General features: G+C 47.9%; 1 protein-coding gene and 1 long non-coding RNA gene across 5 annotated transcripts in view; one reads left to right on the top strand and one right to left on the bottom strand.

Moving 5' to 3' along the window:
• Positions 1-10199, bottom strand: part of LOC102237135 (plectin) — a 49470-nt gene extending 39271 nt beyond the window's left edge. The window contains exons 1-2 of one of the 3 annotated variants that reach the window (XM_023345194.1): positions 9785-10199; positions 4630-4691 (exon numbers count right to left, since the gene is read on the bottom strand). In XM_023345194.1, the coding sequence (XP_023200962.1) occupies positions 4630-4691; positions 9785-9935 (213 nt within the window). In that variant the 5' untranslated portion in view covers positions 9936-10199. Of the gene's footprint in view, positions 1-4629; positions 4692-6587; positions 6735-9784 lie in introns of those variants that run through there. The other 2 variants (XM_023345195.1, XM_023345196.1) reach the window with 2 other exon arrangements.
• Positions 10200-14257: 4058 nt separating this feature from the next.
• Positions 14258-24157, top strand: LOC111610573. 2 transcript variants are annotated; one of them, XR_002753723.1, is made up of 4 exons: positions 14258-14674; positions 19471-19710; positions 21186-21222; positions 22313-24157. It is a non-coding gene; the product is annotated as an uncharacterized LOC111610573 (long non-coding RNA). The 2 variants fall into 2 exon arrangements; XR_002753722.1 differs by lacking the exon at positions 14258-14674 and adding an exon at positions 17587-19357.
• The last annotated feature ends 1960 nt before the right edge of the window (positions 24158-26117 follow it).

Raw genomic sequence — 26117 nt, 5'->3', positions numbered from 1 at the left:
TCCGATTTCCAGAGGTTTGGCTCCAGATCAACTTCTGGTTCAGAACCAGAGAATTTCCTTTATTTTAACAAACCATCCATGGATTTCAGGATCTTTAATGTCTAAGTTCTGCTGCCAGCTGCTTAAAACCAAGTCGGCATTTGGCATCTTCAGCTGGTTGGTTCTGTTTTGGTCTGGCTCAGTGGGTTTGGACTTTACCTCAGATGAGATCAACGGTTTAAGATTTTAAATGATAACATAACTGGTGACTTTATAAATAAAAGCAGAGATACTGACTTTGGACCATCAAACCCGAGTTAACCAGAACCAGAACCGAGCTGCAGCAGATGAGATGGGGGGCATCAAATAATGCTTCTGCATGTTGATGTTCCCACTAAAGCCTTTTTTCTGCACCTATTTTCCCTTTACGACAATCTTCCAGTGTGTGGTGTGTGTTGGTGGTGGTGTGTGTTGGTGGTGGTGTGTTGGTGGTGGTGTGTGTTGGTGGTGGTGTGTGTTGGTGGTGTGTGTTGGTGGTGGTGTGTGTTGGTGGTGTGTTGGTGGTGGTGTGTGTTGGTGGTGGTGTGTGTTGGTGGTGTGTGTTGGTGGTGGTGTGTGTTGGTGGTGTGTTGGTGTTGGTGGTGTGTTGGTGGTGGTGTGTGTTGGTGGTGTGTTGGGTGTGTGTTGTGTTGGTGGTGTGTTGGTGGTGGTGTGTGTTGGTGGTGGTGTGTGTGGTGGTGTGTTGGTGGTGTGTGGTGGTGGTGTGTGTTGGGGGTGTGTGTTGGTGTGTGGTGTGTGTTTGGTGGTGTGTGTTGGTTGGTTGGTGTGTGTGGTGGTGGTGGTGTGTTGGTGGTGTGTGTGTTGAGGGTGTGTGTTGGTGGTGTGTGTTGGTTGGTGGTGTGTGTTGGTGGTGTGTGTTGGTGGTTGGTGTGTGTTGTGTGTGTTGGTGGGGTGTGTTGGTGGTGGGTGTGTTGTTGGTTGGTTGGTGTGTGTGGTTGTGGTTGTTTGTGTTGGTGGTGTGTTGGTGGTGGTGTGTTGGTGGTGGTGTGGTGTTGGTGTGTGTGTTGGTGGGTGTGTTGGTGGAGGTGTGTGGTGTGGGTGTGATGTTGGTGTTGTGTTGGTGGTGGTGTGTTGGCTTGGTGGGGTGTGTTGTGTGTGTGTTGGTGGTGGGTGTGTTGTTGAGTCGGGTGTGTGGTGGTGGTGTGGTGGTGGGTGTGTGTAGTTGGTGGTTGTGTTGGGGTGTGTGGAGTGTGTTGTGGTGTGTTGGTGGTGGTGTGTTGGTGGTGGTGTGTGTTGGTGGTGTGTTGGTGGTGGTGTGTGGTGGTGGTGTGTTGGTGGTGGTGTGTGGTGGTGGTGTGTGGTGGTGGTGTGTTGGTGGTGTGTGTGTTGGTGGTGGTGTGTTGGTGGTGGTGTGTGTTGGTGGTGTGTTGGTGGTGGTGTGTGTTGGTGGTGTGTGTTGGTGGTGTGTGGTGGTGTGTTGGTGGTGGTGTGTGTTGGTGGTGTGTTGGTGGTGGTGTGTGTTGGTGGTGTGTTGGTGGTGGTGTGTTGGTGGTGGTGTGTTGGTGTGTGGTGGTGTTGGTGTGTGTTGGTGGTGTGGTGTTGGTGGTGTGTGTTGAATATTCTACATGGTCTCGGCCCGATTATCGCAGGTTTTCCCTGACTGAACGCAGCCTGTTCTGATCAGGTAGCCAATCAGAAAGCGCGGTGACATCAGAACGACGGGGAATCCTAAGCAGTTGTCATGGCAACTGAGAGTCTGGTGGTCATCGGAGGTGATATGTGGAAATGATTATTACTATATGTAAAGGTCATTTTTATATATGTTTATTATATGTGGTTATGATTATTCAGTTAAAATGTTAACTATGAACAAACATAACTCACCTCCAAATCATAGAGCAGCACATAGAGCGGCTGCTCCGCCATCTTTTATCAAACATCTTTTCTTTTTGTTTCGTCTTTTATTGCTTAAAATGAGCCACAAACTATCACTGTTTGATTATTCTACATTTATGTTTGGTCTGTTGGGGGTTTTACTGGATTTTCTTCTGGAATCGGTTCTGTGGTGTGTTGCTGCTGGACTCACGAACCGACCGAACCTGTTGGACTTTTATCGGCTCTGTGGTCACAGAGGTTTGGAAAATCGGCCCACAATCCTTAAATGGTGTGAACCAGACCTAAAACTCACAAGCTCCTCTCCTCTCGTCTGTCCACTGCCCTAACGCTCTCTGACTCCGTCGCTATGGTAACGTTTACATATCCCTTCAAAATAAGATACAAAAGCGCCACAAAAACAAACATTTTACTTTGGTGAAAACTTTAACTCAGGGTAACGACTAATGGATCCCTGAGCTTGTTTCTCTGCAACCAGACGGTCCATCTGGGAGAGATGAGAGACGATGAGACCGGAAGTGTTTCTGATGCTCAGGGTTCTTGGTCTCTAGTGGAGAAGCAGCTTGAAGCTTCGTTGCCTCATTAACATCCGGTCACCATATCATGCAGAGCTTGGACTGTGGGAATCACCTGCCGGGATAAATCCATCCTCCTGGCTCTTCTCTGGGCCTTTTCCCTTCACAAAGAAACTTTCCAAACAATCTGATCCGTTTCTGACTCATTTTGCTGCTTGTGGTTCCATGTTGGCAGCAAGACGGAACCGAGAGAGTCCGGTTAAAGGATTTTCAACATAAAAGATCCTCCAGACTCAAATAATACATAAAATGGAAATATTTAATTATTTACAGGGTTTCCCCCAGTGTACCATAAGCCTGGTGGCCCGCCATGCTTTACTAGCCCCCCGCCAGGCAAACGTTGCTTGTTTTTGTTTATAGGACAATTATAATAAAAGAAAAAACCGGATACAAACATAAAAAAATAGCTTTAATTTTTTACTTATTGTTTTAAGCCGGACTGAAAGCGTCTCTGTTAGGCTGAGCCTTTCACTGGCGGAGCAGAATTATTCCTAAAATATAGATTTATAGAAGACAAGTTTATAGTTTACGCATTTAAAGCCAGCAGCGCGGACCAATCAAACAGCTGGTGTCTCCGCGTGTTGCCTCCTAGCGTTGCTGCTTTATTTCTTAAGTTGTCTCTGAGCGTTGCTGCTTTATTTCTTAAGTTGCCTCTGAGCGTTGCCTCTGAGCGTTGCTGCTTTATTTCTTAAGTTGCCTCCAAGCGTTGCCTCTGAGCGTTGCTGCTTTATTTCTTAAGTTGCCTCTGAGCGTTGCCTCAGCGCGGATCGCGCTCCTCCTGTCACTCAAACTGGACGCAGGCTGACCTGTATGGATATTTACATCAACCTCCTGTGAGGAATCATGTTTCTTTGGCGAACTCCACATCAAGGTCAGAGTTCAAACCCGCCGCGTTAGCTCTGGTTGTGCAGCTCTATGAACCGCAGGAATAACTTGTAGTGGCTTTCAGAGGAGCGTTGAGGATTTATCTTTGTGAACAAAGAATTATGCAGCGTTTCCATCTCAACAGCTGCCCAGCGTGTGGCGCTGTCTGCCTGTAAAGTTCATGTCTGTGTCCCGGTTGGTCGGAGCGTTAGCGGTTAACTAACCAGCGCTAACCTCATCATGCAGGTTCAGCCGGTGAGGAGCTTTCGCTCGTAGTCACGCATCACGCTGGTTTGATATTATTTTATTATTATTTTTCCGGTTACACGAAGCATCAAATCATACCAAATGTTTTGTCCACTTAGTCAGACAGAGTTAATGCGTCCTGCCGCGCGGAGATCTGAGAAACTCGTCCCATAAACTGGAGCAACCAAAACAGTTTCTGTGACTCTTATTAAAACTCAACAGACAGAAATGTTAGAGCTGCTAAAGCCACATTAGCAGCATTGAATTAAATCTCAGTTTGTTGCTCATCATCAGTGCAGCAGATTGAACTCATCCTGCAGGGCCGGTCCAAGGCTGCATGAGGCCTGGGGCAGAATCTGACCTAGGGGCCCCTCTTGCTGCTAAAACCATCAGCACCTCTAACAGCTTCTGGGTTGATTTAATCTGGGAGAGAGAGAGTAGATTAACTGGCCAACCTGAAAACAATCAGTTATAATTACAGTTTATTCATTTGTATTTGTGAACAAACAGCTCAAAGTCACAGATTAAACTCACAGCATCAGATTGTTGCTATGGTGACAAAATCATTTGAACTTTTACAAAGTAAACAGCTCCTTAAAATCTTACATTTAAATGTTAAACAATTTAAAATCTTTTAATTTATGTTGAAACCATTAAATCAAATTTAGCAGCATTGATAATCTCAATAAATAAATGTTACATTTATGTATCTGTGTTAAAATATGATCATTTTGGCCCCTGAAGCCCTGAGGGCCTCATGGAGCCGCTGACTTCATTTGGATTAAACAGAAGTGGAAATAATTGATATTCATTTTAATTGTATTTTTTGATCTGTTGGTTTTAAGACTAGTTCTGGGTTTAAATATCGTTTCACTGGTTTTGTTTTCCATAACATTTAATTACCCAGTAATATTTTGATGTTTCCTGTCAACTTAACATCTTTTATTATAAAAACACGGTGGACCGACCGCCGGGCTGAGCTGGTTTACTGGGGGAACCTGCATTAAGAACCCAGAGACACGGTTCTGTCCCAAAATCTGTCAGATTATTCATCAGATCAGGATCATCTTACCTTCATCAGGTGCTTGTTGACCCACTTAGTGAAGGTCTTCTTCTGAACCCGGTCCCGTTCATCTGTGGAAACACCAGTCACAGAATCAGTTCAGTTCCTTAATGCTGGTCAAAAGGTCAAGGTTCACAGCAGGAAACATCATAAAGAGAAGATCCAACAGAACCGACCGGTTCAGCAACAGATGGTGTTGTAGTGAAGACCGCCTAACCCGAGACCGGCGCCCCGCGCTACATGATGCAATAAAATGTAAAATATGATCAATTTGAGCAGCTTCTCAAATTGATCTGAAAGATTCACATTCCCATCAAAACACCTAGATATTAAATGCTTAGAGTTGAAATAAATTAGAATGATCAATTCAAGTTCTTCTTTCTTCTGCTTTGCTTCCATCTCTGTGCCACAACCTCAGAGGTCTCATGTCGCCCCTAACAAGTTAACGCCCTGGGTGGTTGCTCATGTGGCCCATGTCAGAATGTCTGAACCCTTAAACACAGCAATCATGACAACGTACCAACAGTAAGCAACGCTCAACTATGAACAAGAGCTAACCAGGCACAAGGTGACCCTGGAGGATCAAAACTGACATAATAAGAAATAAAAGCATAAATATATATTTAGCTTTTCCTTGTCCTTACACACAAGTTTCCGTCAAGAAAAGTAGATATTTTCTTTATTCAAGCCCTCCTTCCTTTGTCATTGTCTGCCGTCTGTCCAGCTCTGCTATTGGCCAGTAGATCAGTGGAACCAGCATCACGTCTTACAGGCCACAGACCAAAACAAACTTTATCCCCATGTTTTTATTGTTAAAACCCAAAGCTGATTGGTTAAAATCATTTATTACTCAGAACCAAAGGAACGGTCAGGACCAGAGGTCAAAGGTAACAATGGATTCTGTGAACAACCCGATCAGAACCAAGGAGTTCTGATCGGGTTGTTCACTTTTAATTAAAACAAGAAATAAAACCACAGGACCACTAAAGATTTTTCCCATGGACCCAAAAGGGCAAAAATCTGAAAAATTAACAGAACATTTGAAAATTCCTGTGTGTGTGTTTCCGTGTCAGTGTGTGTGTGTGTGTGTGTGTCGGTGTGTGTGTGTGTATGTGTGTGTCGGTGTGTGTGTGTGTATGTGTGTGTCGGTGTGTGTGCCGGTGTGTGTGTGTGCCGGTGTGTGTGTCGGTGTGTGTGTCGGTGTGTGTGTGTGTATGTGTGTGTCGGTGTGTGTGTGTGTATGTGTGTGTCGGTGTGTGTGCCGGTGTGTGTGTTGGTGTGCCGGTGTGTGTGTCGGTGTGTGTGTCAGTGTGTGTGTCAATGTGTGTCGGTGTGTGTAAATCCTGATGGAAACGTGTCCCACCCTGCAGGAATCAGCTTGTTTCAGATTTTTCTAACCAGCTGCAGTTTCTCCTGCTGCAGCAGCACACACACACACACACACACACCCCTGCAGCAGCACTCAGCCAAGCAGTTTCCTCCGGTCTCCATCAGATGATGGTCCGATTACAGGAAGCAGAAGTAATCAGAGGGAACCGAGCAACGACTGGTGGTGCCGACGCCCAGCCCGACCCGACCCGACCCAGTTCAGGCTGGCACCGCGCCGATGACTCACTGACACGCTCACAACTTTCTAAACACAGAAGTGATGAAGCAGAGAAACAGGAACAATCATCAGTCTGAAGGATTCTCTACTGAGAGAGGCTGAGAAACATCCAGAACCAGAACCAGTAGTTAGTCCAGTTGGATCCAGTAAACTCTGAATGTGACCTGAAACAGCAGTTAAATTCCTCTGTTGGGGTCAGAACCGTTCGGGTCAGAACTTCTCTCCTGAGGCAGAACCAGGCTTTCCTGTCAGGAGAACAGAGGGTGCGTCTGGGCAGGTCAATCCTCTGACCACCACAGAACCAGAACCAGAACCAGAACCGCAGGCCGACCCTGCATCTGGAAGCAGAAAGTATTCCCACCCTTCCTGTGGTCGGTGGCCCGCAGCATGCCGTGGTAGAACGGCTCCTCTACGAAGAAGCCATCGCTGCCGTCTGACGAGCCGCTCCAGAACCGGGCCTCCATGGTTCTGATCCGCTGGGCCCAGCAGAACAGCAGCTCACTGATCCAGACTCTCAGCTTCTCTCCCTGCAGGCCTGCTGCTGCTCAGCACAGCCTGGCATTGGCCCCGCCCACATGGCCCCGCCCCCGTTTGCCCCGCCCACCGGGCCGAGCCAGATGCCCCGAGGAAACAGAAAATGCATTTAAAGAATGAAAGTTGGAACAACGACAAAACAAGTTTTGAGCCGTTAATGTTTGACAGCTGAAGCTACATTTTCACATTTTATTCTCTAGTAAAATAAAATCTGATTTAATGTTATTTATATTCTTGAGATCAAGTTTTAAGAATTAAATTTTTTCTTTGTCTGTGTTTTACAGATTCTGTTTCACACCTCTGAGGGCAGGACGATGCAGAGAGGAGTTCCTATTGGTCGGTGTGCTAACAGCGAGCATTCCTATTGGTCGGTGTGCTAACAGCGAGCGTTCCTATTGGTCGGCCTGGACAGGAAGTTGCGAACGTCAGTTTGTTTCGATATCAGACCAGATTCTCTTGGTTTGGTCAGACGCCCAGTGGATCAGAACCTCAGGGTGTTAGGCTGGTTCTGGAACCATCGGGAAGGTTCCCATGCAAACCGGGTACATCATCAGAACCATCAGCTCCAGAACCAGAACCAGGTCCTGCAGCAGTGGAGCAGCAGATGTTTGGGATTCCAGCAGAGCGAAGCGACGTGTCGGAACCTGGGAGCTTCATCAGGTGAACATTCCTCAGCGGAAAGCTGCATCTTTGACCAGAACCAGAACCATCGGAGAACTGGAAACGTCTCCTGGTTTCATCAAGTTCTGCTGAATAATCAAAGATCCAGAACTGAAAGTTTACTTCTGAGTCGGTGCCGAGCTGAACGTGTTTCTGATGTTTCTGATAATTTATGGGTCCAGATTCCAGCGCCGCCGCACACATGCTGCTTTGGGTCGGAGCAGCATGGAATGCTGGGTAATACCATCTGGATCACACATAATGGAGGGAGGAATGAGAGGAATGAGTGCCTGCAGGGCATTCTGGGAAACTCCCAGACTGAGGGGGCGGAGCTTCTCTCCACCTGCAGGCTGAGGGGGCGGAGCCTGGCTCAGAGAAAACAGAGACTTTATTCACGTTTACATTGTTTCTGTGAAAAGCAGCTCTGTGTGGAAGCTGATTGGCCGATTGAATCAGAGGAGGCGGGGTCTGAAGATGGAGAGACTGAAGGAAGGGCAGCCATCTTGAAATCTGCTGTGTTGCCAGGAAACGATAAACAGAGTGATGATGATGATGATCTGACCTTCATCTGACTGTTCAGTGCAGCAAGTGGTGAAACATGAACCGGTTCTGCCCAGTTCAGGGTGGTCCACCGGGCTTTTGTTTTATAAGAAGTTGACAGGAAACGTAAAATATTACTGGGTAATTATGATGCTGGAAGACATTGCCGGCACTTAAACCCACATCCACCCACCCATCCATGTCCTTGCCCTCTGACCCCGGGGGGTCGGGAGGAGCTGCTGCCTCTCCAGCGAGACATTTGGGGCGAGAGGCGGGGTCACCTGGACGGGTCGCCACCCTGTCGCAGTAAACCCACAACTATAGAATCTTAAAAACAACAAATAAAAATACAATTAAAATAAATATCAATTATTTCCACTTTTGTTAAAGCCCCCAAGTCAAACTCTGCTCCGGGCCTCATTCAGTCTTGGACCGGCCCTGTATGATGAGCCAGACCAGCTGCACAGATCGTCTCTGCAGCTGGATGTAGAGGTTTCATTTATGTGGCTTTAATAGCTGAGTTTTTAACAGGCGCCACAGACACTGCTTCGGTTGCCCGATGGGCCGAGTTGTTCTGATCCCCGCGCAGCAACTCTACCTGACTTCAAGAAGACAAAGCATTCGATGAGCATTGTGTCGCCGCAAAAATAAAGCTAAATAAAACCAAGCCAGCGTGCTGCGCTAGTTAGGAGGTGAGCGTGAAACCACCGGTCCGTAACGGGCCGACTCACTGGGAATCAAACTTTACCAGCGCAGACAGTCGTCACGTTGAGACGTCGACACACACCGCGTGTAACGCTTCGTTCACAAAGACGTTTCCTCACCTCACCTCTAAATGTGGTTTTCTTTTTAATAAAAACAAAAACACACGACGCGTAGCGTGGCGGCTGGGTCGGTTCTGCCGGGTCGGCTCTGAGGATAAACAGTGAAATGTGTCTAAGGTTCTGAATCCTCTGAATACAGAAACTTCTCAGATTAAATCAATAATCAATAATCATCTGAAGCAAACATTCAGCTTCTATTCTCCACAGATCTGGAACAAACTGCCAGAAAACTGAAAGCTGGCGAAACACTGAGCTCCTTTAAATGAAGGCTAAATTTATTCATGATGGCTGGAATATTGATCAGTATATTGGATATGTATTGACGATATTGATCAGATATAAAGTTTGTTTTTATGAAGTAAATCTCTTTAACAAGTGGAACCGCTCCTCTGCAGTCTGTGTTGCTCCGCCCTGAGTTCCCTCTGACAGCAGCTAACATACTGACGGCTCGGCGCCGCTCCACATGACCACCGACGATGAAATGTGGAGTAAATCATCCGCTCATCTGGAGATCGTTTCGTTTTCTGCTGATTGATTTCTGGTTTGGAGCCAGAAAACGAGACGACCTCCTGCAGCAGTTACCATAGCAACCAGATGATTTATGACCCAGATGCTGGAGATGATCGATAATCGCAGATCCATTCGCTCTCTGGCTCCCTCTGCTGGCCGAGCCCACAGAGCAGATTACACATAATCTAGAATATTTACAATAATTGTGTTTCCATGGCAACAGCCACTGAACCACAAACGCAGTAAAGTCCAGAGGCGGTTCTGGTCCAAAACGGCTTCATCAGAGCAGCACCAGACCCTCCGCCAGGGTTCAAAGGTCAGACACTAAATCAGAAATAAAAGATTTTCTTTAAACTTTGGAAGAAATTAAAAAGTCGAAAACTGAAAAGGTCTGACTGGTTCTGGTCCATAAAGAGGTTCCGTTAGTAGTTCGCTGGTTCCGTCCATCAGAACCAGATGAAGCGGACCCATCCCGGGTCTCCGGACCTACCTGCGCAGCACATCTGGCTGTACAGGTGGAAGCCCACGTCCTCGCACCGCATCTCGTGGATGAAGTCGGTCCGTCGGTACCGAAAGTCCCGCTGTAGGGCGGCGGGCCAGGCCGGCACCGCGGTCAGAACCGAGTCCTCCGCTGCGGCCATCCCGAATGTGCGCGGCGGCGCGACGCGCCAGGCTGCTGGAGCCGCTGGAGCCGCGCCCCCCCCTCCTGCGTGGATTGGACCGGGCCCGCAGGTTCTGCCCGTCCTTTCACGGAGCCAAGAGGACGGAGCGGAGAGGAGCCGTGTCGGGTTGCACTGAAGCCCGACCCACCGAGTTCCTCCCCGGGATACAAACTGCGCCGCGTCGCGTGGAGGGATGCGCGCGCGCGCGCGCGCGCGTGTGTGTGTGTGTGTGTGGGTGTGTGTGTACACACTCCCACTACCACCCAGCCCGAGTTTTCCGAGCCTCTCTCGTGTTACACAACCGTCCGGAACCAGAACCCGGAGCAGACCTGCTTTTATTGTTCTGGGCTGCGCAGAGCGGCCACAGATCAGCTCATTCTGCGCATTCTTTAGTTTCCAAACTGCCGCTAATAAACCCTGAAAGCCGCAGCAGCTGCGCGCCATAAATCACTCTGACAGAGCAGTCTTGTTTTCGCTGCTCTTTGCGCAACTTTGCGCCATACTTCACTCTGACTGACACATTTTTGGCTGCGCAAAACTGCGCGTTTCATCACTTCATCTGCGCAGCTCTTCTCTGAACTTTCTGCATAGAAATATGATAATGCGTTTGACAGTGACGCCATGTTTCCACCATGTGCAGTTCGGCGCAGCGGAATGTTTCTCTGCGGCTCAGAAAAACATTCAGATGGTATGAAAATGAGCCGCGCCCACATCTGGATCACAGAGGATCCATTCAGCAGCTGGAGAGCCGGAGCTGGATCTGCTCTCCGTCCAGAACCGATCGAGCCGCGGACCCACAAACACGTTTCATGGCCGAAGGTTCATGAAACAAACTGACCGCTAACTGGTGCCAGTTAAACCATTACCCAAAGATCCAAACTGGTTCTGGACCAGACGAAGCTCAGCTCATCAGTTTCACTAACTGGTTTCTTTCTGGCGGATCACCGAAACTACAAGGAGACAAAATGCTTCCAAACCTTCGCTAGTCTGGGATTGACGCTCTAATCCAGGGAGATTAAACTCAGCAGTGGCAACAGGAGTGAATCAAACCCGACCCGGTTCTGATCCAAAGCGTCGTAGTGGTGGCCCGATGGAAGACAATCAAACTGTTAGCAGAGCCGAGGCTAATCTGACCGCTAGCATCGGATCAGTAAATAATCTGTTACTGACCGACACTACAGATCCAGAACCAGAACCAGAACCAGATCCACATCCAGAACCATATCCAGATCCAGATCCAGCCTAACGAACGCGGCTTCCTGGCCCGATTAAAGACAATCTGACTTAATGCTGAGAACAACAAACCTCCTGATCCTCAGAGACTTCAACACTAAACCATTAAAACCATTAAAACCATTAAAAGCAGTCTGACTCGTCCATAAAAATCGTTTAATTTTTTTAGTTATTTTTAAATCAAGCTGGATTGCAAGTGTCTCTGTTGCACTGAGCATTTCACTGGCGAAGCAGATTTATTCCTAATAGATAAGTTTATAGTTTATGCATTTAAAACCAGCAGAGCAGATCAGACAGCAAGCGCCTCGGCGCGCTGACCGGTTGGTCGGAGCGTTAGCGGTTAACTAACCAGCGCTAACCTCATCATGCAGGTTCAGCCGGTGAGGAGCTTTCGCTCGTAGTCACGCATCACGCTGGTTTGATATTATTTTATTATTATTTTTCCGGTTACACGAAGCATCAAATCATACCAAATGTTTTGTCCACTTAGTCAGACAGAGTTAATGCGTCCTGCCGCGCGGAGATCTGAGAAACTCGTCCCATAAACTGGAGCAACCAAAACAGTTTCTGTGACTCTTATTAAAACTCAACAGACAGAAATGTTAGAGCTGCTAAAGCCACATTAGCAGCATTGAATTAAATCTCAGTTTGTTGCTCATCATCAGTGCAGCAGATTGAACTCATCCTGCAGGGCCGGTCCAAGGCTGCATGAGGCCTGGGGCAGAATCTGACCTAGGGGCCCCTCTTGCTGCTAAAACCATCAGCACCTCTAACAGCTTCTGGGTTGATTTAATCTGGGAGAGAGAGAGTAGATTAACTGGCCAACCTGAAAACAATCAGTTATAATTACAGTTTATTCATTTGTATTTGTGAACAAACAGCTCAAAGTCACAGATTAAACTCACAGCATCAGATTGTTGCTATGGTGACAAAATCATTTGAACTTTTACAAAGTAAACAGCTCCTTAAAATCTTACATTTAAATGTTAAACAATTTAAAATCTTTTAATTTATGTTGAAACCATTAAATCAAATTTAGCAGCATTGATAATCTCAATAAATAAATGTTACATTTATGTATCTGTGTTAAAATATGATCATTTTGGCCCCTGAAGCCCTGAGGGCCTCATGGAGCCGCTGACTTCATTTGGATTAAACAGAAGTGGAAATAATTGATATTCATTTTAATTGTATTTTTTGATCTGTTGGTTTTAAGACTAGTTCTGGGTTTAAATATCGTTTCACTGGTTTTGTTTTCCATAACATTTAATTACCCAGTAATATTTTGATGTTTCCTGTCAACTTAACATCTTTTATTATAAAAACACGGTGGACCGACCGCCGGGCTGAGCTGGTTTACTGGGGGAACCCAGTAAATTGGTACCTGGCTGCAGGTCGCACTGCGTTCCTGTGGATCAGCCTGAAGGTTTGTTGTGAGCGTCTCCAGGAAACGCTCCTCAGCTTACGGCCATCATGTGACGATCCAGGAGCTTTTTATAAACCTGGCTCCACACTCAATCCCTTTTCCCTACTTTCACCCGCCATCCTAGAGCAAAGGCACCTTGTAGCTCCCGCTAGCAGCTAGCAGCTGGTCTGCAGCTAGAGCTGCAGGCCAGCTGCTGCAAATGCAAACAAACCTGCAGCTGAGACAAGAGAAAAGGCTGTGGCTCTCAGTGTTTGATCTGAAGAGCAGCTGGAGGCTCAGAGAGAGCAAACACCTGGACGTCATGCTAGCATCATGCTAACGTCATGCTAGCGTCATGCTGCTCTGCAGGGAGCTAGCACAATGTCAGGGCAGAAACACACCAGCAGGGACCTCAGAGCAGTAACTGGTGCTGCCCATCAACCTGGGAAAGGTTATGAGAAGAAAACATCTCAGCAGCATCAGCCAGGGTCAGAGGTCAGAGGTCAGAGTCTGAAGCTCAGAGAAACAACCAGAAACCTGTGATCCACCGCTGACTCTACAGGTTAAAGATCAATGGTAACTAAAATGTTAGCTGGACGGACCCATAAAGTGCTAAGTATAAAGAGCTCCATTAGCTACAATATGGTATTCAGCAGAAGCTAATGCTAAAGCGCTAACTTCAGCCATGTTTCATACACGTGTGAAAACAAGCTTAGATATTAGGATTATAGATATAATATGTAGATCTCTGCTGGACATGTGTTAGTTTGTTCATGTTTCAAATAAAGTTATTAGGAGAAAAAAACAAAACCTGAGGAGAGGAAGTGGACCTGCTGTGTACACAGTCTTCAAAATAAGAGCATGAATATAAACGTCTAAATGGTTGAAGAATTCTTAACAGTCAGAAACCAAAACACTCGGATGCTGAACTTTGTCAGTCTGAAAGTTTACAAAACAGTCAAGAGAATTAACGCCAGAATTTATCTGGAAAAGTTAGCTTAAGAGAAGCTAAGTGCGCTAACCAATAGAGTTAGCAAAAATGCTAAAGTGCTCAGCTAAAAATTAGCTCCGCTATTAGCACATTAGTGGAAGTGTACCCACCATGGGTACTTGGAGAGGTTGAAGGAGAAACCCCCTGCTCTCTACAAACAAGATGGCCGCCGGACCAATACTTCTGGAACAACAACCAACCAAACAGCAGCTCAACACCTCATGCTATCTGTGCAGCACGGTGGTGGAGGAATGGTGATTTGGGCTTGTTTTCACATTAGCGAACAGAAGGACTAGATTTCTGTTACCAGGAAGTTAGCAGAACCAGCAGGAAGTTATCTGAGGCGCTGGGTGTGTCCGTAGCGATAAGCTGGATGTAAATTTCTTCACCTGCGGCTGCAGAGCCACCAAACAGGTTCCTGCTTCACCTGAACAGATTCACCTGGAGGGCGTGTTCCTGCTGATGTTCGGAACACCTGGATTAAAGTCTGAGAGCAGCAACAGGTTGGGCCGGTGCGTCGCCATGACAACAGAGAAGCAGGGTTAACCTAACCCCAGCAGAGGAATCGGCACTTACAGGGTTAACGTCTGAGGAGAACCGGAAGCCGAGGTGGAGGAGGGGGGGGGGTGCAGCAGAGGAGGAAGAGGAGGAAGAGGAGCAGCTTACCTTCCCTCCGCCGCCGCCGCCAGTGCCAGACGGCGACCAAGCTGACGACATGACCCAGAACCACCAGGGCCGGGAAGGCGGCGGGTCCGGCCGGCATGGGCCCACGGTACGGAGGACAGACCCGGACTGGGAGCACTGGGAGCACTGGGTGGGGGCAGCGGCGCTGTGGGTGTGGTGCCGTCCCGCACTTTAAAACCAAAAGCCAACTTCTCTCTGACTTTAAGTGCACGCTGCCGTCCCCCCTCCCCCCCCGCTGCTGCCGCCGGCCCGGTGACTCAGTGCTTCCTCCCTCCTCCTCTTCCTCGCTAGTAAAACTGATCCGGCGCTCCAGGCGCGCAGCCTTGGAGCCAAAAATAAGGCTCAGTCTGTCTGGGTCCAGAGAGCGAACCGGGCCGGACCGACTGCTGCAGGCTATCTGCGCAGGTTAATAATACATGAGACACACACACCTACACACACCTACACACACACCCCGCTCCGGGCTGATAAGAGCCAGCCCAGGATCACCTCCCAGGAATCCGGCTTAACGAGCCGCAGATGATCCAAATATTCCGACCAGAACCTGCATCCCATAATAACCACCGCTCACTGCGCAGCTAAGTGCTTCCTTATGTTCAGAACCAGAACCGTTCCTGAGCCAGTCTTCACTGACGGCCGGTTCCGCTCAGAGGAGCCTTTGGACCGGTCCAGTTTCTGACGGTACCTGGTTCTGATGACGTTCCTCTCAGTTTGTAAATTTACACCTTCAAAAACTAACTGCAGTAATTTATTCCTCCTGCCAGTTTATTTTCAGTCATTTTTCACCAAATACTTAGCTAGCACGCTAGCCTGCTAAATATCTCCTTTGCTATCTGGATGTTTAGCGTTCTAGCTAAATATTTAGCTTCTTGTAGCTAAATGTTAGCAAGCTAGCATGCTATCTCAATAGTTAACTTGCTAGCTAAATATTTACATACTTGGGTTGCTAACTGAATATTAACTACATATTTAATTAGGACACTAAATAATTAGCTTTCTAGCTAAATATCTGTTTCAAGATAAATGTTGTGTTTTGAAAATTAAAGCTTATTTTCCCTAACCGAATATTTAATTTTCAACCAGCTACATATTCAGCTGGTTGATGAATGAATGAATAACATGGTGAAAATATGACTCTGGAAAATGAACATTTTATTTTGTCAGGCTAAATAAGCTGAAATATTGTTGCTTTTTGCACCCGGTTCAGAAGTCAGAACCGGGTCGGATGAACGAAGGCTGGAAATGTCAGAAACTCAACACCAGCCGTGTTTACATCAAAGCAGCGCCAGCGGAGCAGATGTCAGGCCTCAGTGACCTCACAGGTCAACCTGAAAGGTCACATGACAGGAAGACCCGCCCCCTTTGGGTTCATAGCCAATATTTACAGGAAACAAACCAGGTGTCATAATTTATTACATAAAATCCAAACGTTGATTCAGACAGAGCAACGGAGAGACTCAGTTCACCTCCAAAAACATTCCCACATCACCATCCCTCCACCACCGTGCTGGACAGCCTGACCTGCCTGTCTGGTTCCCTCCACCGTCTCTAAGGCTTTCTGGTCATTTCTGAGCTTCACTCTCTAACCTCTGACCTTGGAATCAATCTGCTGGGGATTTACACTCCTGGGAAGTTCTGATGGACTTCAGAAGGCCTGGAGATGACCTTTGACCCCCCCAGGTCATTGCCGATGTCTCCCCACCCCGGTGTTGCAGAGCAGCAACCGATGACCTGGTGATCAGGAATCAATGATGTGAGGCTGATAGTTTGTTACTTTCTGTCTTGATTCCAGCAGAAACAGTGAGAGGAGATTCTGTTTCTGCCTCCGGTTCTGGTTCTGGTTCCTCCTGTGAGTCTCAGAGGAAACCAGATGATCTGTTTGTGACTCAGACAGGAAGCTGCAGAAAACTCCAGGAAAGTAAGTGGCTTTCTGAAGAGACGGTGTTAAAATGTTCCAGTGGGAGTAAATCTGAAACGTCAGCAGCAGCAGATGTGGAAAAACTCCCTGAGTGGGCTGGGCCCGGCCCACTCCGGCTGCCAGGATCCCCACTGAAGCTCAAGATGTTTCAGGAAAACCAAAGATCCCAAATCTGAGTGGTTCAAACAAACGACAAGAAGCGGAAAGAGAGCAGAGAACCGGGCCGACCCGGCTGGGAGTAATGCAGAACACTGCAGGAGTGATGCAGGGTTCCTGCCCGGCATGCGGCGGCTGCAGTCAGACCTACCGTCCGGCTTGGCGCGGCAGAAGCAGCAGCGCAGATCCATCGTCTCTCTGGAGGAAGCAGAACTGAGCCGGAGCCGCTCTGACCTCACGACATTGTTCGGATCAGAACCGAGGGGGGCGTGGAGGAGGAGGAGGAGGGAAGGGGGGCAGTCAGCTTTTCCTCTGGAAACATTTTCTCTGATTCTCACGTGTGCCGAACGCAGCTGGACCGGCGCCACAGCTTGAGCCACCCTGGGTCACATTTTCTTACAAAGAGCGGAAAACAGATTTGAAGCAGCGGTGCTCTGAGGTCCACACATCAGAACCAGAACCAGGGGAGGACGGGTTCTACCAGAAACAACCTGACTAAATGATTCTCAAAGCGGGCTCAGCTCCCAGAGTTTGGGTCGGAACCAGGCTGCGTCTCTGTCAGTAAAATTATGTTAAAGTGTTTCTAATAAGACCTTCAGACAGATTAAAGCTCCGTGTTTTATTGGGTCAGAACCGCTGTCACTTCAGAATCACCCCAACCCCCAAATAAATTATATATAGCAGTTATATCTGCCGTCACGTGGTACAGTCAGACTGTCTCCTAGCAACAGGTGCGGCACTTTGCAGCAGTGACTGCCATAAAGCGAGGCAAAACGCGGCATCAGCCTGAAGTGAGAAGCGTTAGAACAGCTGCTAACTTAGCGACTCTTTTCATGAAAAGCCTCAAATTTAGAAACTTTCTCTGGTTTACGGGAGACTTTAACCACAAAATGTGAAAGCAGCGATAGTCCTGCAGCTGTAGCCGGTCTGACCGGCCGCTTCAGAGCCACTGTGCTCCGTCTGAATCACGCAGCTGATCGGTGTGGATTAACTCATGTTTTTATTACACCAAAATAAATTCAGACCAGCTGAGAAAAACCATCCATCCATTTTCTAACACCTTGACCCTAAAGGGTCAGGAGGAGCTGCTGCCTCTCCAGCTACGTTCTGAGCGAGAGGCGGGGTCACCTGGACAGGTCGCCAGTCTGTCGCAGGGCAACACAGAGACAGACAGGACACACACGCACACACACACACACCTAGGGAGAATTTAGAGAGACCAATTAACCTGACAGTCATGTTTTGGACTGTGGGAGGAACCCAGAGAACCGGAGAGAACCCACCATGCACAGGGAGAACATGCAGACAGAAAGACTTCGGGTCGGGAATCAAACTCAGGACCTTCTTGCTGCAAGGCAACAGCTCTACCAACTGCGCCACTGTGCAGCCCACTCTAGAAATGCTTCCAGAATATTTGTTGTTGCAGTTTGGCCTCCATCCAGCACAGGGCGCTGCCGAGCTAGTTGATGCTGAAATAAGCATGGTGGAGAGTCCGTACTAGGAGGGAAAGAGAAGCGGTCCAAACAAAGTCCGGAGTGGGATGGAAAATAGCCTTAGCGCGGTTCTAAAAGCTGCTGATGTTTGAAACTATGAAGGAGAGAAAAGCCGAGAAATTAACAAATATGAAATAAATCAACTTTCTCTGTTCAGTCAGGATTTTACACAGCTGACTCAAAACGTTCAAACTTCATAATTTTTTTAATTCAGCAAACAAACGGTGCCGATCCAAGGCCAACTTCAGATGAATCAATCACTGACCTGTGGAGGCCGAGTCATGCTGCGGGCTCAGATTAAAACTAAATATTTAATAGCTTTTTATTCTCAGTCCTCCAGATGATTTCTGCAGATCCTACCCACGGGTCCAGAGGTCAGAGGTCAACCTCTGATCTATGCTGCACCAACATTCCCACCAGCAGCCGTACTGGGAACCAGTGGAGGCGTTTGAACAGGATGATTGTTCTGGAAAAAAACCTTCTGATGGAAAAATGCTGGAGCCGAGCGGGATCCCTGAGGAGTGATATGTTTCTGATCAGAACCAGAGCTGGATCAGAACCATACCCGGATCAGAACCAGAGCTGGATCATCATGAAAGGAATGAAAACTATTCCAGACGGTTTTCATCCACAGGCTGCACCCATCTGAGGAACAACAGCAATCTGGGAACCGGGTCGGACCAGAACCCACACACCCACCTCTGGTGTGAACTCCGGCCCGATCCCAACCTGTTCCTGTCAGTGAAAACGGCTGCAGCCACCCAACCGTTTCCTATCGGGTCGTCGGTCAGAGCCGGGTCGGTTTCTCTGAACCCCAACATTCAGCAGATTCTGTGACAGCAAACCGACGTGGCGTCTGAATAGTGCGGCATGCATTTCCTGTGACTGCTCTAAGGAACAGGAGTCACTACTAGTCAAACTCGGTTCATCACCTGGACATGGAGAAGGACCGGCTGGATGGGATGCTTTGGATCAGAGCCCATTCATGGGTTAGAATGGCCTAGTCAAAGTCCAGATATGAATCTAACAGAATCACTGAACAGACTTGAGACGTTTAAACCAGAAGACCTGCAGCCAGCAGATTCTACTGAGTTCTGATTCAAATACCTGCCACACTTTTCAGACCATAATGTATGTACAAATAGCACAAAATTGTTAAATAATCATCCTTCACCTTTTGATTGAACTACGCCATTCTGCTCCATCTCATAAAACAATAAAATACTTTGAAGGTCCAGAAAGAATGTGAGAAAATGAAGGTGTGAATACTTTTATATGTATGAAACGCTGAGTCAGCAGAACGAAACGCTGAGTCAGCACTCAGTGACCTGAGTGAGTCTCAGCTAGCTGACAGGAACCACGGCCCCGAACGGAGCACGCTCAGTAGGGACGCCGGAGGAAAACCAAGATGGCGGAACCAGTGTGCTGGCTCAGCGGTGCAGACGGACTCACCACCAAGCAACTTTTAAAGGAGCAGAAAAACAGAACGACGGAGCAGGAAGCGTTCGGCTTTTAAAACAGGTTTAACCTTTAAATGGAGACCAGTGACATCTAGTGGCAGCATCTGCAGATTGCAGCCAACTGAGCAGCTCAGGTTTCTACATCCTGATTACAAATCTTGTTTCTGTCAACAGATCCTAATGAATGATGTGGATGGAAACTCCAGAGAGGCCTGTGTTGAGACATGAGGACAAAAAGCTTCTGAACCAGGAACTCTCCAGGGAACGCCGCTAAGATGGCCGACAGAGAGCAGCTAATGGCAGCAGGCGAGACGCAGAGTAGCAGCCTACAGGAAACTCCGGCTGCAGCTTCAGGATGGGAAACTCTGCAGAAGAAGAAGACAGAAAGCGGAGGAAGGAAACGTGACTGCTGCAGTGAGTCATCAGAACCGCTGACAGGGCGTGGCCGGTCCGGTATGCCTGCTGCCATGGCAACGGACACACCACAGAAACATGAGCACACACACACACACGGCAGCGACACCATCAACACACACGGTTCCTGGAAGTGAGACTGAGTCACAGAACCAGAACCAGAACCTAAATATATCCAAAAAACCTCCTGAGATCAACCACAAAAAGAAAAAACCTAAAGTTATTTCTGCTTCTTCAGTAACAAAACATAAAATCATAAAGTTATGATTTAAAGCAGCTGCTTCAACCAAAAACAGTTTATTCTGAATTCACCAGAACATGTAGAAAACCTGACAGGTTTTATCATCCATCAGCAACCGCAACGCGATCTGGACCGAACCGGACCGAACCGCTAGACCTGCCATGTTTACTACACTACATTACACATAAAGCAAAACCCTCTGTTGATGAGGAACCAGTGCCTAATGTTGACCTGAACCGAAGGTTTTAATCGGTTTCATCAGTGAAAACCTCAAACAGCAACATGAAATCAACCAGAGGGCCAGAAACGGTCCCCGGGCCGCACTTTGGACAACACTGCACTAGTTATTAGCCAATAAGCGCTAAGCCATGTCTTAGCTAAACCTGCTAGTGGTTAATAGAAAATGTACCAAAAAATGTGCACAAAATAGCTAAAACTAGCTAACATATTTACTAGCTACTATTAGTAAATGAACAATTAGCTAAAAACTAGCAAACTGTTAGCATAAAAATGGTTAGCATGATGCTACATGAACAGACCGCATTAGGATCTTTAGCTTACAGCAGGGGTGTCCAAAGTGGGTCCTGGAGGGCCGGCATCCTGCATGTTTTAGTTCTCTCCCTGGTGGTACCAACAACCTTCTTAGCAGGTCAGTGTTCTCCTAAGGCTCCAAGGAGCCATCATTTGATCCAGGTGCTTTAAACCGGAGAGAGAACTAAAACACGCAGGATGTCGGCCCTCCTGGACCCACTTTGGACACCCCTGGCTTAGAGGAAAACTGCCTCACACACAGAGACGCAGTTATGGGTGCGGCCTGCTAGGGGGCGATGGTGTGCTATTTCACACACTGCCTGCTCAAAAGACAATAAGAGAAAAACTGAAAATAAAACATGCAGCCAGGCTCTGTTAGGGCGGGACAGGAGGGAGGAATCTAAACCTGCTGGGGGAAGATTTATCATGTTACACCAGTTAGCAGTAATGCTAACTGGTGTATGGGGAGACAACAACACAAACAGCCACCAGATAATGTTTTGTTTTTTAGTCCAGTTTAACTTCTGGAGATCTTCGTTGTGTTCAGGAGCCAATATGGCTTCCTGCCTCCAACTTTAACTTCAGTTTCCCAGACAATTAGCAACTGGATTGTCCAGAAAACATAACAAGCCTCTGACTCCTCCCACACTGCTCTGCCTGAACTACAAGTATGACTCAGCGCTCTGCTTCAAACCCATTCTAGTTCCTGAAGGAGAAGAAGAAGAAATCCCTCACATACAGTAAGTTTCTGGATTATAATAATCTGGTTTAATGACATGAGCATAAAAACTGCTTTTACAGAAAGCTGTTTGTTCAGCCCGCTAATCGCCTAGCCTGCTACTAATCGACTAGCCTGCAGCTAATCGCCTAGCCTGCAACTAATTGCCTAGCTTGCTGCTAATCGCCCAGCCTGCAGCTAATCGCCTAGCTTGCTGCTAATCGACTAGCCTGCAGCTAATCACCTAGACCAGCGGTCCCCAACCTTTTTAGTGGCGCGGACCGGTCAGCCCTTCGCAATTTTGCTGCGGACCGGGGGGAGGGGTGCGCCACAGCACTCCGATGTTGTTTTGTTACTCATTCTGCTGCAAGCTGGCCCAATTTTGACGCGCAAGACGTAACCGGTCAAATCCGGTTTAGGATTTTCAAAATAAAAGATCCAGAAGTAGTTCATTATTTCTTGCGCGGCCCAGTACCAATTAGTCCGCGGACCGGTACTAGTCCGCGCCCCGGTGGTTGGGGACCACTGACCTAGACTGCAGCTAATTGCTTAAACTGCTGCTAATCACCTAGATTGCGGCTAATCAACAGAGAGATTGTTGCCTGTCAGACGGTTGCTGGGTTGCCTGTTATGGAGTGAAATCTCAAAGTCCTGCAGTTGAACAGACTTCCTGTCTTCCTGAACATTTGCAGCTCTGATGTATCAGCTCAGGTCAGGGGACATTTGTTTCCTTTCCTTAGTTTCCATGACGATGCCTGGGCTAAATGCATGCCACACTTTTCAGGTTTTTATTTTCAAAGTTAAAACCAGCTTCCTGTTGGTTTATCACATAAAATCCCACTGAAATAAAGATCTGTCAGGTGCCAGACGGGTTTGGCTCTGAATTATAATTGTTTGTATTTTTAAGAACAGAATTAATAAAACCTGAGATGCTTTTATTTTCTTATTTTTCAGTTTTTATTGGTCAAACCAGAAACAAAATGTTTTAAACCAACAGGCTTTGTGTTTTAAACACAAACTCTAGATGAATATGAACAGTTTCTGATTTTATTGTGACTCGCTGTAAATCGCTCGTTAGCACATGAGTAAAGTTCTGTTCTTCTGGTTCTAAGGGTTTGGATCTGTCCAGAACCACCTGCAGGTCCAATTCAGTTCTCAGAGGAAAAGGAGGAGAGACGTGATGAAGGTCACAGGTCAACCCAGAACCTCCGGCTGGACCTCACAGGTCTGCCAGAACCGGGCCCAACAGAACCTGCGATGGTAAAACTGGAGCTGAACATCATGAAACCAACAGAAAGAGCCAGAAACGTTCCGCTGCTGCTACACCGCCCCCTGCTGGCCGCTACCGGAACTGCAGGTAGAACCACCGGCTGAACCGGATCCCGTCCTCCAGCAGAACCCAAAGACTGCAGAGGAGGAAGAGGAGGAGGAGGAAGAGTCTGCAGTGAAATTCACTTTAATGGATCCGACTGGAACCAACATGGCAGACAGACAACTAGGCAGAACCAAGATGGAGCAACCTTTGACTGGACCAGACAGTCCATTTGTCCAGCAGATGGAGCTTGGACCAAACCGGGTCAGAACAGAACCAGGAACCTCCACAACAGAATGGCCTAGTCAAAGTCCAGCCCTGAATCAGCTGAAAGCCTGAGGTGTGACCTGATGATGTACATCTGATCTGGAGGCACGCCGCACTTTTCAGATTTGATCTATGAGACGATCTGATTGGTTCGTCCCATCACAGACAGAACCGGGTTCTGTTCAGGTCCAACGGGCTCAGAACAGGTTCTGGTTTCGCTCAGGCTGCCGCAGTCACAGCAGCTGACTCAGAACACAGCCCAGAGGATTTGGGTCGAGGCCGGAACCGGGTCAGCCGGAACCAGGTCACCCCACATAGACTGAGGAAAGCCCGACCCGTTTGCTCAGCAACCAGAACCGAGCCATTATCCAGACCCAAGATGGAGCTCAGGAGGGTTCTGATCCGATTCTGTACAGAACTCCAGATTACCGGTTCTGAGCCTCCAGAACCGGGTCGGACAGGTCCGCAGTGTTTTGGGTCGCTCAGTGAAGAGCGTCACTTTGGTTCTGTTGGGAAACATTCTGAGCCAGTTGGACCAGGCCTCAGAACCAGAATCATTTACCTTCCTCTGGAGCGACCCGATTCTGACCCGATTCCAGTTCTATCAGCCGAGCCAGACCAGAACCTAGATTTCAAAATAAAAACCAGTCTGTTGATACAGAACTCTGCAGAACTCTGGTTGGATTCTGGTGAACCCGGTTCTGTTTGGACCTGCATGGTGCTCCACCAGAACTTAACTGGGTCACAGAACCTTGGACTTGAGCCAGTTTCCGCTCTCAGGAGGATTGTTCTCAGCGGTTCTGACCCGGTTCAGCTTACAGGACCAACCAATCAGAGCGTCTCCCACCGCCTGACCACTTCCTGGTTTCTGACCAATCAGAGCTCAGAGTGTTCTGGTTCAGGTTGACCCCCCCCCGGAAGGGATGGCAACCAGTGACTCAGCAGAACCGGATCCAGAACCAAACGGTCATTCTGGATGAAGTACGCGTTTCCATAACAACTCAAACTATTTCAGCTTCCTCACGCTTTGCAGCAAAGCATTATGGGAAAAACCAGACAAGAAACACCACAGAACAGCAGCTGCCCCCTGGTGGTAACAGCTGCATGTTGTCTCCAGAGCAGAACTTCTACTGAGATTAGATCTATAATCTGACCAGAATATATCTGTGATCGTCTCCAGAAACTCGGACTGACACAGAATGGGTCAAAGGTACTTAAAGGGCCGGCGTCATTAAATAAACCTTTGGTCTCTCCATCATGTTTCCCTGCAGTGTTGTTCTGATTCTTTCATGTTAGAGAAATCCTTTAGTTTCCATGGCAACCATTCAGCTGCTAAAACGTCTGGGTGGACCTAGCCCCGCCTTCAAGGCGCAGCTCCTCCCCCACTCAACTCCTTCAGACTAGCTAGCAGAAATTAGCAAACAGCTGCTGATCTCATTATAGGAGCTGCTGCTCAGAGCAATGCTGGTAAAAACGCTAAAGGGTTAAAGAGGAGCCATGTTGGGACGACTTCCTGGAGGCGGAGCTTCAGAAAGAGCAGGAGCTTTTAAAGAGACATAGGCCCAATTTCAGTTATGAAGCTACATTGATTTTAATATATTTATATATAAAACATTTTTATAACGACTGGTGGAAACATAGTTACTGTGGAAAACACATGATACCGGCCCTTTAAGAGCTCAGTCAGAACCAGAACCATCTCCGGACCCGGCCTCAGCCTCATTAAAGCTTTCTGCATTCCACTCACTAATCTGGATATAATCTGGACATCCATCAAAACTGCCATGTTTGCTCTGCTGCTGAGTCTCTGACCCGGCAGCATCTGAAGCCCCCATGATGTTACCGTGGCAACGCGCCAGCCATCAGTCGCATTCAGTGTCGCATGCTGCAGCAGCATCCGCTGCAGAGAGAGGGGCATTGTGGGAAACCCAGCCCATACCTTTAAGAGAGCTGATCTCATGCTGGATGGAGCGGGCGGGGTCCATGTCCTCCAGACCGGTCCGGACCTGGACGGCTCTGTGATTCTGACCTGATCCTGGTTCTGCTGCTGCTGCTGAAGCTCAGCCGTGGCTCTGATGGAGTCAGCAGGGCGGAGAGCAAACCTCCTCCCCCCTCCCCGGCCTGCTGCTGCCCCGCCTACAGGAGGGGGAGGGGGCTCCGTCTCTGAGCATCAGCCAATGAATGGGCAGAATCGGACCCACATGATCCGCATCTGAAATGGGTTGAATTTTTTTTCCTGCTTTATTTCATCATTATTCCAGAATAACAGTCAGTTCAGATCAGTTTGGGGCTTTTGAACAATCTGACTCATCGCAGATTTAATCTGAGTTCATCATTGATCAACTGCCATGGACCGGATCCATCAGAACCAGAAGAACCATCAGAACTATCAGAACCAGCGCCACACCTTGGGTTGTTCTCACACCTGGAAGTCGCCATCAGATTATTTCAGATTATTCTGAAATGCCTCTTCATCACTACTCTTCCTCATCCTGACAGGAATCACTTTCATCTCTAAATGGAAATGGATCAATAATCAATGAGGATCCAGTTTCAGCTGCACCAGAGCCCCCAGTAACAAACCAGTAACATTTACACTGTTACTGGTTTGGCCTGAGACGCCAGTCTGGACTCCAGTTTGGACCGGACCGGACCGGGACAGCTCAGGTCCATTAATGAGGAGAAGCTTCCAGGTTCTGCTGCTTCATTAACTGCTGGTTTCAGTTACAATGGGGAACTGAGCTAGCTAGCTAGTTAGCTAAATAACTAGCTAACTAGATAGCTAGCTAGTTAGCTGCAGAAAACTTTCTCCAGATTAATGAGGATCATCATCATTGATCCTGGATTAAACTCCTCCAGATTAATAATCTGCTGTTTTCCTGCAGCAGGTCCAGGAAATGTTGACGCCGCCGCCTGCAGAACTATTTTAGAACGTCGGATCCGGTTTCATGGAACTGATCCGGGGGGGTTCTGCACGCGCTCAAACAATCTGAGCCTCCAACACGGACCATCATGCACTGCTGCAGCACAGGAGAACCAGACGCGCTGTGGCTGGTTCTGCAGAACCTTCTCTGTAGACCAAGACCTTCTGGAGTCCAACAGTCAGAATAGAACCAGGATCCAAACAGCACAATGGCCTAGTCAAAGTCCAGACCTTCTGCATGTATCTGCAGGGTTCATTGAACAAAAAGTTCTCCAGAACAGGATCCCACCACCAGAACCAGGCTGTTTCTAGGTTTAATCAGAACAACCCAGAGCTAAAGGTTAAAGGTTGGTCAGAACCAGAGAAGAACTCAGCAGCAAATAGAACCAAGAACTGTTTACCCAGCAGAAACCCG

Source organism: Xiphophorus maculatus, chromosome 13, assembly GCF_002775205.1.
Source record: "Xiphophorus maculatus strain JP 163 A chromosome 13, X_maculatus-5.0-male, whole genome shotgun sequence".
NCBI lineage: Eukaryota > Metazoa > Chordata > Actinopteri > Cyprinodontiformes > Poeciliidae > Xiphophorus > Xiphophorus maculatus.
This window is presented reverse-complemented; position numbering and strand designations above follow the sequence as displayed.